At 42.0% G+C, this 12,166-nt stretch overlaps 1 protein-coding gene across 1 annotated transcript in view; it reads right to left on the bottom strand.

Moving 5' to 3' along the window:
• The window catches only part of PLXNC1 (plexin C1), a 69,444-nt gene that overhangs the window by 30,449 nt on the left and 26,829 nt on the right, over positions 1-12,166 (bottom strand). Inside the window, exons 10-15 of the mRNA XM_054275872.1 lie at positions 7,698-7,837; positions 6,498-6,677; positions 5,141-5,228; positions 4,008-4,214; positions 3,704-3,895; positions 213-312 (exon numbers count right to left, since the gene is read on the bottom strand). Coding sequence (XP_054131847.1) covers positions 213-312; positions 3,704-3,895; positions 4,008-4,214; positions 5,141-5,228; positions 6,498-6,677; positions 7,698-7,837 — 907 coding nt within the window. The remainder of the gene's footprint in view (positions 1-212; positions 313-3,703; positions 3,896-4,007; positions 4,215-5,140; positions 5,229-6,497; positions 6,678-7,697; positions 7,838-12,166) is intronic.

Here is a 12,166-nt window from a genome sequence, read left to right as displayed (position 1 = left end):
AATGTTACTGTCTTGTAACATGCTCGTGATGTGCTGCAGTCTGACAACTCAGATTTCACCACCAGAACAGAGTTAACTTTGTCCACTCTTATTGGGAACAGGGCAAAACATCAGTCTGTTTGTGACAGTTCCAGACATGAGTATGTGCAGTGTCTATGTCCTGATCACACCCTCCAGCAAATCAAAAGCTGATAATACATTATTGTACTTACCTATAATGACACCCACCACAATAGGTAGCAAAATAAGAACATATAAATATATGTGTGATGATGTTGGTTTGACTTCATGCTCAAAATTTCCTAGTTTGACCTGAAGAAAAGCAATGGCTGTGTTAATAGAGGACAGGCATTATATCAGTGCTAAAAACGACATCTAATGTATTTTAAAAAAAGTACTTAAGGCACATAAGGACAATGGTAGATTATTGGGAATAACAGTAGAGATTCATCAAAATGCATATGAACCAACATTAACTTAAATTTTACTGTATTTGATATTTAAGCAGGGTAACAGAGCAATGATGAAAAAATTTAGAAGTCCTCATGTACCACCAAATTTTGCCATGCTCTTGCTGCAAAGTAGACCCTCAAATGAAAGGCAAGATCTGGCCTCCAGCTGGGCCAAGTGGCTGATGCACTCAGAGCTGCAGCTAAACATTGTGGCATTTTGAAACAAGGAAGTCATGTGTTTGCACTCACAGTGTTACTCTGCTGAGCAGAAAAGTAAGATAAGCCTCATAATAAGAATGAGGGAAGTAGAATTTTTTCAGAGACACCTGGTCTACAGCCCTCTTCCCTATTTCTCTGAGGAAGTTTCAACCCCTTTGTGTAGGACGCTGTTCCTGAGGGTCATTAAAAAAAATGCAACATACAGTACAGGTACAACATGTACATGAACATGTTACAATACATGTACAACATCCCCCAGCCATGGGCTTGGCAAAGGCAGGACAGGCATTAATTCTTAGGGATACAGGAAAGTGCTGAAGTCTGCCAAATGCCAAACTGAGGCATTTACCACTGATAATTATGGCAGGAGAAAATTCACAAAGGAGGATCTGAAAGAGGACTGCAAAAGCACATAAATAAAGGGTAGCTAAAGCTATAAACAGGCTAGACACAAAAATATGTTTTGGCACATAAAAAGAATACCACCAAGTGCCAGGGACAGAAATGATCTTGAGATAATTGAAAAGGAGGGTTGAGTTGAAATTATTTTGGGTTACAGCAGGGAAGGCAGAGATCTGGTGATTGCAATCAGTGGCTTGTCACAGGAGGTGAGCAGCCAGGGCAGCTGCAGACTGCCAAATGGAGACTCACATCACAGCTACACAGACACAAGCAAGCAGAAAACCCACAGGGCTGGAAGGACACAGCCTTTATATTTCTGGGGCTACAAGGAACAGAAGACAAAGCAGATCTATTTCCTTCATCAAATGTTACTTTTTCCTCTGATGTTTCTATGTTTTCACAGTTCCTATGCAAAGCCCTTCTGGTCTGTGCCTTCCTAGGACCCCCATTAGCCTTTTCCAAGGCTCAAATGCATTAGTGGCTAAATTCATTACCCATCCTGTGACTAACACATCTACTTTTCTAGACTTCTCATGTCCAAATGAAGATTTCCTAAAGCAGAAATTTCTTTTACTCATCCTTGTTTTTTGAAAAGTGAGACAAAGCATTCACTTAATTATCTGCTTTTATTTCAATTATCTTTATTCTTCACCATAAGCTTCCTATCTAGTGGTCTCATTCTTTCCTTATCTTTTTTCTTGCTTATGAATCACAGACTATGTAAGGTACACCTGAATTAATCCAGTTGCTATTCCTAAATTAATTTCATTTTTCCGCATGACATTATAAAACATTCTCTGGCCTGGTAATGCCTCTGAGCTTTATGTTACCAGTGCATGCCTGATTTTTGTGTTCAAGTCAGTGGTGATATTAAAGAATATCTGTATGAATATCAGCATTGCCCAGAGCCAGCTCCCCACACACAGCATGTGATTTTTCTAACCCCTGGCAGCCTCATAATCACCATGTTAAATAGTTTACTGAATGACTTCCAGGTACATGTGATTTATAGCTTTTTTGTTGTTGAGGAAAACACTCATCTTAGAAAATGAAGACATCTAGCATGATCTGTTTTCATTAAAAAGATTTTGACAATTATCCCATTTTTCACTTACCTCCAGGTCTTTAATGAGTAATTCAGAATACATTCTCAAGTGTTACATAGAGCCAGGATTAAATCAGCAAGCCTCCATTTGCCTAGGGTTTGGGGGTTTTTCCAATGTAAAATACTGAGTTTTTATTTGCTGCTCTCCAGTCACACGTCTCCTGACCTCTGTTTTATTTAAAATCTTTCCTACTAAGCCTACATTGTCATGTGTCAGTTTTCCCTCAGTGCTGTGATGGGAATGATCCTGCTCCTGCTGTCTTGAGCCCTTTGATCTATCTGAATCTTCCTTCTGCCACAAGAATGGCATTTTCTTCTCTGACACCTTCATGCAGACTGATCATTCTGTCTTTGAACCCACACTCAATATCTTATTTCTTCTGGAAAACTAAGGCCAGAGATACATTTATTCTTGAGTCAAACTTATATTTTATACCCATCTTATCCTTTTTTTCAGTGGCCCTACTTCTTCTATGATGATCTATTCATAAGGTTTTAAAAAATGTGAGGATTTGCTACTTCTATATTTTTCTTATGTTGGAAAAAAATTTTAAAGGTACTAGAAATGAAATGTTTCATGGTAACTTATTGCATTTGATTTGCTTTAGTAAAGTGCTGGCCTTTCTATGACAGTCACTTCTATGAAGTCTGCAGGATGAGCATGTGATAGAGCAGGGCAACATTGATTTTTAAATGCAACACCAAACTCAGAAAGGCTTTTCCATGCCATAACTGGCTCAGATGGCAGGATCCACAGATGGGGGATCAGTTAAAAGTGATAAAAAATCAAGAATAGCTTGGTTAATCTTTACTATGAGCCATATGCCTTGAAGTCAATAGAGTTATTTCAGTTTTATACCACCATACACTGCAATAAGAGTCTGGCATAATTTTTCTCCTTCATAAATGGTAATCATAGCATTTAAAAAATTTGTATCTTCATCTTATTCGTGGAGCAAATATCTTAAGCTGCAATTCAGCTTTGACATCCATGCTAATGTCCTTATATTTGGGCCTGGCTTTGTGCCACATGCTCAAAGCATTTTAGCTTTCCCAGTGCACATTGAATTCCACCCCATTTTTCATCTAGAAATGCCTTCTGTTTCACTGGTGATCCCTGAGACACATCCTTACCTACTTTAGCAGGAAAAAGTGACTGGGAGAACACATTTTCCTCATGGCCAATGGAGAATTAGATTGCTTACAGATGTAAGATGAGGGGCTCTCCTGGAGACAGTGATGCTGTTCCAATGATGTCTGCTCTGCAGATTAGAGGTGTGACTGCTACTGCTCTCCTGGAGCTCAGCAGCAGTGAGCTCAGCTCTGCCTGCAAAGCTCACCTCTGACACCACCCCACAGAAAATGAACTCAGGTCTGTCAGTGCACCTAAGCTAGGCAGGCATGCTTAGGCATGAGGAAGAAAACTGTACTACCAAGTACCAGGACAGCACCAATGATACATTTCACTACTCTTGTATAAACATTCAAACGCTGCTGAATTGCAACAAAAGGGATTTCTACTTACAAAAACTTTCACAGTGGAAAAGTCAATCTTGTCGGTTCCTTCCCTTTTGAATTTGCACAGTATGGTGCTGCGGTCTGGCTTTTTGGTAATATTTTGGACACTGAACCATATCTTTTTGGTCTGTGCACCAGTCATATATAATAGATAAACCTCTACCTCCGTTTTAGAAATATTCAAGTTATCATTTTCTTTCTAGAGGGAAAAAATTGAAGGCAATGATCAGTCACTAAATATAGTAAGAAAAAAAATTATTTCCAAGCACTATTTTAAATTAGGTACTGTAGTTTACTATTTCAAAACTTACATATATTTTTAATTCCAGATCAGGATCCAGTTCAGTGTGCAGCTGGTAGTTAATGAACACTGGGTCTGGGTGATAGTGTAATTTGACACAAGGTATGAAGGTAGTATCCACTTTTAACATCATATCAACAACTTTACCCTCTGTTGCATGGCTCAGGCTTGGCGTTAAATAATGATATTCAGATGCATTTCCAGGACACCTAGAGACCTAGAAATGCAATAGCAAAGTTCTCACAGTCATTAAATACTCAACAGTGGGTACAATCACAAACAGAGGCACTCAAATTTATTTTAATATCTTCCTGGCTTCACACAGCTACCGGCTAAACCTCTTCTCTGAGATCTCTGAGATCTTCTGCTGCATGCAGAGCACCTGGAAAAATTTCTGTCTTGAGCTCATGTCTACCTTTAACTGCATTTGTCACACACTCTGCGCCCTGGTTTAAGGCTGATTGCTCACTGCTAGGGTAACTATTTCCTGCAATGAGACAGGAATTGTGACAATGAATTTTCCTTCTTTCCCCTCAATGCAGGTGACAAGAGAAGAGTAAGACAAGCTCTTCAGCACTCCTAGGAATTTGCTCTTTCTAACTTAACTCCTGAGAGAAGGGGTTGCTACAGTCCTTGTAGCATTGGGTCATTGTTTACCCCATGGTGATTGTGCTGTGTTCTGGTCTCTGTGCTGCAAGGGTCAACAAAGTGCTTACCTCCTCACAACCTTGGAGAAAGGTTGTGAGGTTTCATCCCAACCTCAGCTCCAGCCTGCTGCCCCTCACTGAGGCAGTGGCACCCTGTGGGCTTTCAGCACAGAGCCAGAGGGAAGCATAGCACCCCCTCCTCCAACACACCCAAATGTGGAGACTGGGGAGACTCAAAAAGGACAGATTTGTCCCTAGACCATAAAAAAAGCTCAGGGAATTATGCAGGAGAGCAGCTCATGTGTATTTGTGAGTCTGTGCTAAGAATGTGTATAACTGTAATCCCGTAAGTGGTCATATTTATTTCAGCAGGGTGACTGACATGTTCGTGCAAATGGCTGGAAATTATTGAGGTCTCTTCTCCTCAAACCTTAGGAAAACAACCTAATGCATCAAGAGACCTCTATCTGGTATTATAAAGGAGGTTCAGACTTACTGTGAGGTTTGATCTCTGGTCATCTGAAATAATCACACTGTCCACCACATTAAAATTTCTACCAGTTGTGGTAATTTTGCGACCACCACTGCAAAAACCAAAGCAAAACAAAACACAAAAACAAACGTGGTGAGAAAGGGAGGTTAATATTATCTCTCTTCCCACAGACACATCCTGCATTAAGGTTTCAGCTGTGATTAAACTACTCAAGTGCATTTTGCTTTGGTAGCAGACAATATAATAAAGTCAAACTACAGAACAAGGTAATTTGAGCTATACAGTGTACTTCCACTCTTTCCTCATAATGTCATGGTAAATACTTTTGCTACCCCAAAACCACAGGACTTGATTGCACACACATGCATACTCCTTCTCAGGGACTCTTCACCTTTTTTTCTATTTATGCAGCCAAGGAACCCAACCATGATTTAATATTCTGTCTCGAAGAAAGAGCGTTGTGGTGTTTCACTGCCCCAGCACAGCCCTGCCTGTGCTCAATTCTTGCTTCTTCAGGACAAACTCACTGTGCCAGGCTCCTCACAGGAAACGTTCTCGGTGGTGTTCAGACCATCTGTCTCAGCACACAATGCCGCTTGTGTCTGAGGGCTGTGGCTCACAGTCTCTGCTCTACAGAGTTGGAGTGGCTAAAGGTATGATTAATATCCAGCTGCCTGAGCTGCCTCTCACCTGGAGATGAGGGCATGCATCCTGGCTGCTTAGCTGCTGCAGCTGCCAGCCCAACCCATTCCCTCAAATCCTCACTTGACAAGATATCAGATTCAGAACGTGAGAACAGGTAAAAACTGTGAAAGCAGAGGGACAGGTGGAAAGCTGTGCCAGAGAATATCCTTAAAACCACTGTAAGTCTTTCACCAGGTCTGTGAGTTTTCTGCAGAACACAGCAAAGGCTTGAAAAGGGCTCTCTTGGCTTTAGGGAATCATATTGTAAAGCAAGTCTGTGTACATCAGTGCAATGATGATTATTTTCACTTCACTTCCAATCCACTGATACTTTATACCGTTTCACAGATGAAGGCTATATTAGCATCAAGAAATCAAATTAATTGGAGGTAAAATTTCTGCTATCCATGTTTTGGGTTTAGGTTTAGTAGGAATAGACTACTTTTGACTTCTGTAAAGGAGACCTGAGGTAGGCAGAAGTCTACAGAATCCATCTTGCATCTACTATGACCCTATCTGTTAAATCACTTCACAGGCATAAATTTATTCAACACAAAGCTTACAGCAGTCTTCCAAGCTTGCTTCAGGTGCAGTCTGGCCAAGGAAGAAGGCTCATATTGGCTCAGTGCAATTACATTTGAATAAATACATAAAAAGTACAAGAAGACAAACTTACCTGATCCAGGAGGTATTTGGTGTAATTCTAGAACATGATGGCAGAGAAACATAATGCAGGGTCATTGGTGGTGAACATTTTTTCCCATTAGCCTGGATACATATACTTTTGGCCTCTTTACGTGTTGGTGGGAGAGCAAATGTCATTTGTGTATCATTTAGCACATTTCTGACTTTAATGCTGAAGAAGAAAGAAAACAAACACTGAAACACAAGATGCCACTTACTGGTGTTACTACATGAAGCCCATAGCCTACAGCAGGAGACAAGGAGAAAAGAGAACTGAATCTCTGTCTGAGCCAGATGGAGGTGGAAAGAGAGAGCAGGGAGTTGAAGAGACAAAGTAGGGCATCTTTTGAATGAAGTTGCTATGTGACAATAATCACACAAAACAGTATAGATAATCAACCCTGGGATGAGGCTATGTAATGTGTGATTTTGCTGTTTACTGTGTACTTCTCTGTGCCAACAGCATGCTCCATAAGCTAGTCAAGAATGACAATCTTCATTTTCCTTTTCTTTCTTCTTTTTTTCTCTCTTTTCTCCCATTTTTTTCACTCCTTCCTCTTTCTCTCTACTTCCTGTCTTACCCTCCTTCTCTCCTTTTTTCTCAGTGGTTCCCTGAAAATTCATGGTTGAAGCAAAAATTGAACACTACCTTTTCAAGTGCTAGCTATGTAAAATGGGCTTCCTAATCACAGGCAACCATTGCAGCTGCACCTGAAAATAACTGATTCAGAATAAGACTGCCTAATTATCTAGGGGCTTACACAGTGTGATCATCAACAGAGAAAAATAGGAGCTGTTGTACAAGAGATTTCATTCCCTGGCATGGTGTCTGTGCTTTACAAGCAGAATCCTAGAATATATGAGGAATATTTTGAAGCAGAGGAGATTCAAACAAAAACTGAAGCTTTCCTGTGACCTGGCTTCTTGGTGCTTGCTAGAAGGCATAGAGAGCCACAGATATGAAACTGTCCCACTGCCACTGAGAGATCTGACAACCCGCCCATCCTTTGTGTTGTACTCAAACACCAAATTCATTTTCAGCCCTTGGTAATTTAAAGTGAAAGTTTGACTAAAGGAGTGCAGAACATCCTCTGCTCTGCTGAGGAGAGTTATATGACAACTACTCACACAACCATATTGCTAGAGCTAAATGGATGCAAAGTAAATAGTGTTATTTTTCAGTTTAACTCACACGTCTGGTTTACAGCCAGTGATTCCAGTCAGTATCAGTTTTATGCCTGATGCACGTGTAAAGTTTTCTCCTTTGACTGTTATTTCACTTTTGCCTAATGTAGAAATCCACAAAGGTTCAATGGATTGAATGCTGATATGCTATTAGGAAAGAAAGCAAAACAAGATCTGGTTATGAAAAGGCTGGGCAGATAAGCAACAGCTGTAAAAACAACCAGCACTCAGGAACACAGATTTCATGGCACTGGGATACATTTTTATTAATAATTTTAAATCCTGTTTAACTTAATCCTGGGAAGTACTGTCAATCACAACTTCATTACAAAGCAACTATTTTCGCCTACATATTTTATATTTCAATTTATCTCATAAGCAAGTTGCCTAAAGAAATCAGTCTGACATGCTGGAAGGTAGGTAGCATAAAAACCCAGCTTGAAATGATACATTTCATGTGACCCCTGAAGAACTAAAAAAAAAAGGCAAGACAAAACCCATGGTGCTGTCACTATGAGAGATCAGATGAACAAATGAAGGCATCTTTTATGACCTGAAAAGGGGAAGCAGGGTGAAATCCTCGAATGAAAATTTGAGAAAGCACCCCAGAATTAGCTTTAGTAGAAAGTCTTTTCAAAGTCATACACAGAATTAAAGGTATAAAACAACTGCAGGGGAGTCTTTTGGTACCTTATTTTTAGGCTAAGAAGTTCTCCAGCATTTAGAAACAACTCTAGTTTGCTGTGACGTTGTCACAGTCTTGCAGAAACTGTGCTCTTCTTTGTCTGTGTTTACTTATTCTAACTTACTAACACTATTGAGCAAGAAGAGATATTTTTTCCCTACTGTATTCTCTTGATACTTTTAACAGCATCTCATGTTTAATCAGTTTTGCTGCTTCCCCAGTTTTACAATCACACAGACAGCTTCCTCTCTATCTTTCAGACAACAAACTGAAACATTCAAAAAAACAGGAAAATACGCATGTGAAACCACAAACTGTTTGGGACCTGCTCTGGCAAACCATTTTTAGCTTAACTTTAGACTGCCTGTACTACTAGTTTAATTTGAGTTTTTAGAGCATTGCGATTATCCTGATTTTTGCTGTGCACCCCTGGACACATTCATTGGGAAGTTCAGTCTTCCTGATCCTGTTAAGGGTGCTGGTGCACAGCCTCTAGGAAAGTCCATCCTACAGGTTTTTCTCACCATTAATAATTTCATGTACCCAAAGCAGCACTAAGATTTTGGGCTGGTAGCCTGAGGGACCATCGGGGTCACAACACTTTGACCATTTCAAAAAGGTCCCTGCACATTGTCCCCACACGCTGCCACGGTTCACTGAATGCCAGAGCACCCCAGAGCAAATGAGGCATCTGTCAGCACTGACTGAAAGCTGCAGCTTGTGCCTTAGGAAAAGGCCAGAGAGTGCAAAGGCTGGGGCCAGAGGTCCTGTAAAAGGGCCTCCAAGATGACCTCTTGTGTGGATAATAGAGGAAGGCAAAGGAAATCCCTCACAAACAGCCTGAGGGGGAAAATTCACTCCCACGATGATCTGGAAATCAGTTTAATCCTTGGGACAGGACAAGTGAAGCAGAAATCTAAGATATTAAAGCAAACAAACCACTGTTTCTTTACCTGCATCTTTCTGCTTGTGTCCAACCTCTAGTGCACCAAGGACAGTCAATATCCTCACACAAATTCAGAAGCCAAATAGCACAGAAAGGAGGAAAACACTGTTTTGGGTTCTCACTGGTAACCACCAGGGATCCCTGAAGCACAGAATACCACAGCATCACACAAACACATGGAGATTCCCAGACTGCATCAGGGCTGTGAACCCCGGTGAGGGAAATGCCAGGCACCCATTGCTCAGGGGGGCAGCGTTTCACTGTGGTGCCTCAGGGCTCCCACTGCTCTCTTTGCCAGGCACCACACACCCCAGAGTGCTTCAGATGACCTGCCTTGCTTCTTTTCTTACACACAAAGAAATCACGGGAAGTATTGTTCACGGAAAGTTTCAGTCCCCTGTGCAATCATCCCTTCCCTGAGGCTGCACAGCAGAGCCCCTCACAGCACCCTGCCTTGGCCTCCTGGAGTCAGTGCAGCCACAGCACCGAGGCAAGGTGACCTCAGCTACTCAAGAGTCCACCTCCCACCCAACCTGACTGCCATAATCTGCAACACTTGCCTCAGCAGCAAAGGAACCCAATGATTTCCTCACTGAAAACAGGAAGGACCCAGTGCCCTCCCTGGGCTCTGCAGTGCTCATTTCCCCAGCGCCTGACAGCCCCTGACCTTCCAGCTGCTACATGGCAGGGGGAGCAATGCTCAGGGGCAAGAGGGGCCACAGCAGAGAGGCAGAAGGATATTTATAAAAATCACTAGTTGTGAGGCATGTGATTAAAGCGTTAACATGCAAAGAGACATACAGACAGCATGCACCAGGTCCTCAGGTAATGTAAATCAGCACAGCCCTGTCAGCTTCAATAGAGTTCCATATTTCTGAGCTGCAGCCTCCTCCCCCCTCCCCTGGACAGCCCAACACTTCCCGGGGGCCGTGTGAACCATGGCAGCCATGTCCTCAGAGGTGAGCTGAGCATGGCTGCAGGTGTCACAGAGTACCTGGCAGCAGCCCAGGTGGGGCAGGGTCTGCCACGCTGGGGAGCCCCTCCCTGGCACAGCCCCTCCTGCATTGCTGACACACAGCCCCGAAGAGCTGGATGGGGGAACTGGTCCAGACAAACAACAACCTGCTGAAAGATAACACTTATTTCCAGACAAAGCAGCTCCCTAGCCAAGGGTACTCAATCCAACCACTCCAGCTGCTGCTCTGGCAGGGGAGGGGGAAGGTGCATGCATAGAAACCAGCAGCTGGAGTCAGGAGGAGGGCTGGGGCTGGCACTGAAAAAAAGTATATTAATCTAAATGCTCAGCTGGGGCTGTGGGAAAACACAAATCCTCTTTCTCCACTCTCCAGTATGTTCTCCTTAAAGCACAAGCAGTCAAAGAAGAGCAGGATTTCAAATGCAATTTCAAGCTCTCTGAATGGATCAATCACTTCTAAATAAACATCTGCCTTTACACTGCCTCTGGTGCTTTCACTGCCTTGTCCATCACTGTCTTTCCAAGATAAGGCATGTGGAAGAAAGCCATCTCCTAGGCAATTCCAACTATTTACCAATGTCAAATTAATGCACTTGGAAGCAGAGCAAAGAAGAATTTCCTCTGTTTCACCAGCCATAATGCTTTAAATGCAGATCAAATCCAGAATATTAATGCTCAGAACCACAAGTATTACAATCCCACATGTCTCTGTGAAAAACAAGATGTATTTTGTGATTTTGCTTAAGAAACATCAGCTGAGCAGCTGAATTTAAGAGGCAATCCCTGTCTTAGAGGTAAAAGTCTGGGTAGTTCTAATGAAACACTTAGAGATAAGTCACTATTTATAACAACTGTGCATCACTCTCAGAAAAGCAGAAACCAAAAAGTGTAGGCAGCAAATCTCTATGTACTTACTCATCAGTCAGTTTTCTCTCCACTACTCATTTCTTTCCTAACACCTGTCATAAGCAACCACTGATAAAAAGATCACTCAGTTTGGAGAGAAAATAAAAAGATTTTGGTTCCATAAAGAATGAAGGGATAACCTTGTGGTTAAAGGGCTGACCTATGATCAGAAGGTTAAAGGGCTGGCCTATGAGACAAATCATTTAGACTGTATGCACACATACAATCTATATGAATTCTGTAGAGAATTTAGTAACCAGATTCAGCAGGTACTTTGGCAGCACTAGTGACACTTCTTCCTTCCCAGTGATCCAGCTTGTGTGGATCCATCTCCAGTTTTGTCTACAGCCTGGAAACAAGGAAAATTTTTCTCAAAGTGTGAACTAGAGATTTACTAACACCCATGGATTTCAGTTCCTGGACTCATCCTCTAGCCACTTCTCTGTTATGCAGAAACTGGGTGGCACATCCTCCCCTTCCTTCTGCTCCCCTGGCAGCTATGTTTCAGGGGAAGCTGTGATCTGGCTGCATAAAATGAGGAAGAGGTTTGAGACTCTGAAGCCTAGTTTCCCAGAGTTGTCTGTGACAGCAGAACTCAAACATGCTTTTAAGTCTAGGTAAGATATTAAGCCTGAAATGTTCTGCTTTTTTTGTTGTTGTTGGTCAGCTCACATGTTCCAGCCCTCAGCGTGCTGGCTCCTGTGGAGTGACTAAATACAGCATACAGGGACTTTGGCATTTAAAGCAATGTTGTAAACACTGCATCTAGAGGTAGGCACATGACAATTGCAGTGTTCACTGCCTCAATGCTTGCATCTGAAACACAAATTTTTGCTGGTACCTTTTAACACCAATAGAGCACTAAGAAGAAATAGCATCAATCCAAATTCTGCATTACCCTCCTTTGCAAATGACTTCCTCCTCATCCATTTCTCTATTTTTTCTGCAAAGTCCTCTGATTTT

Source organism: Melozone crissalis, unplaced genomic scaffold (assembly GCF_028551555.1).
Source record: "Melozone crissalis strain CALT ecotype California unplaced genomic scaffold, PUWL_Pcris_2 ptg000004l_1, whole genome shotgun sequence".
NCBI lineage: Eukaryota > Metazoa > Chordata > Aves > Passeriformes > Passerellidae > Melozone > Melozone crissalis.
Note: the sequence above shows the minus strand (reverse complement) of the source record. Positions and strands in the feature narration are given on the sequence as shown.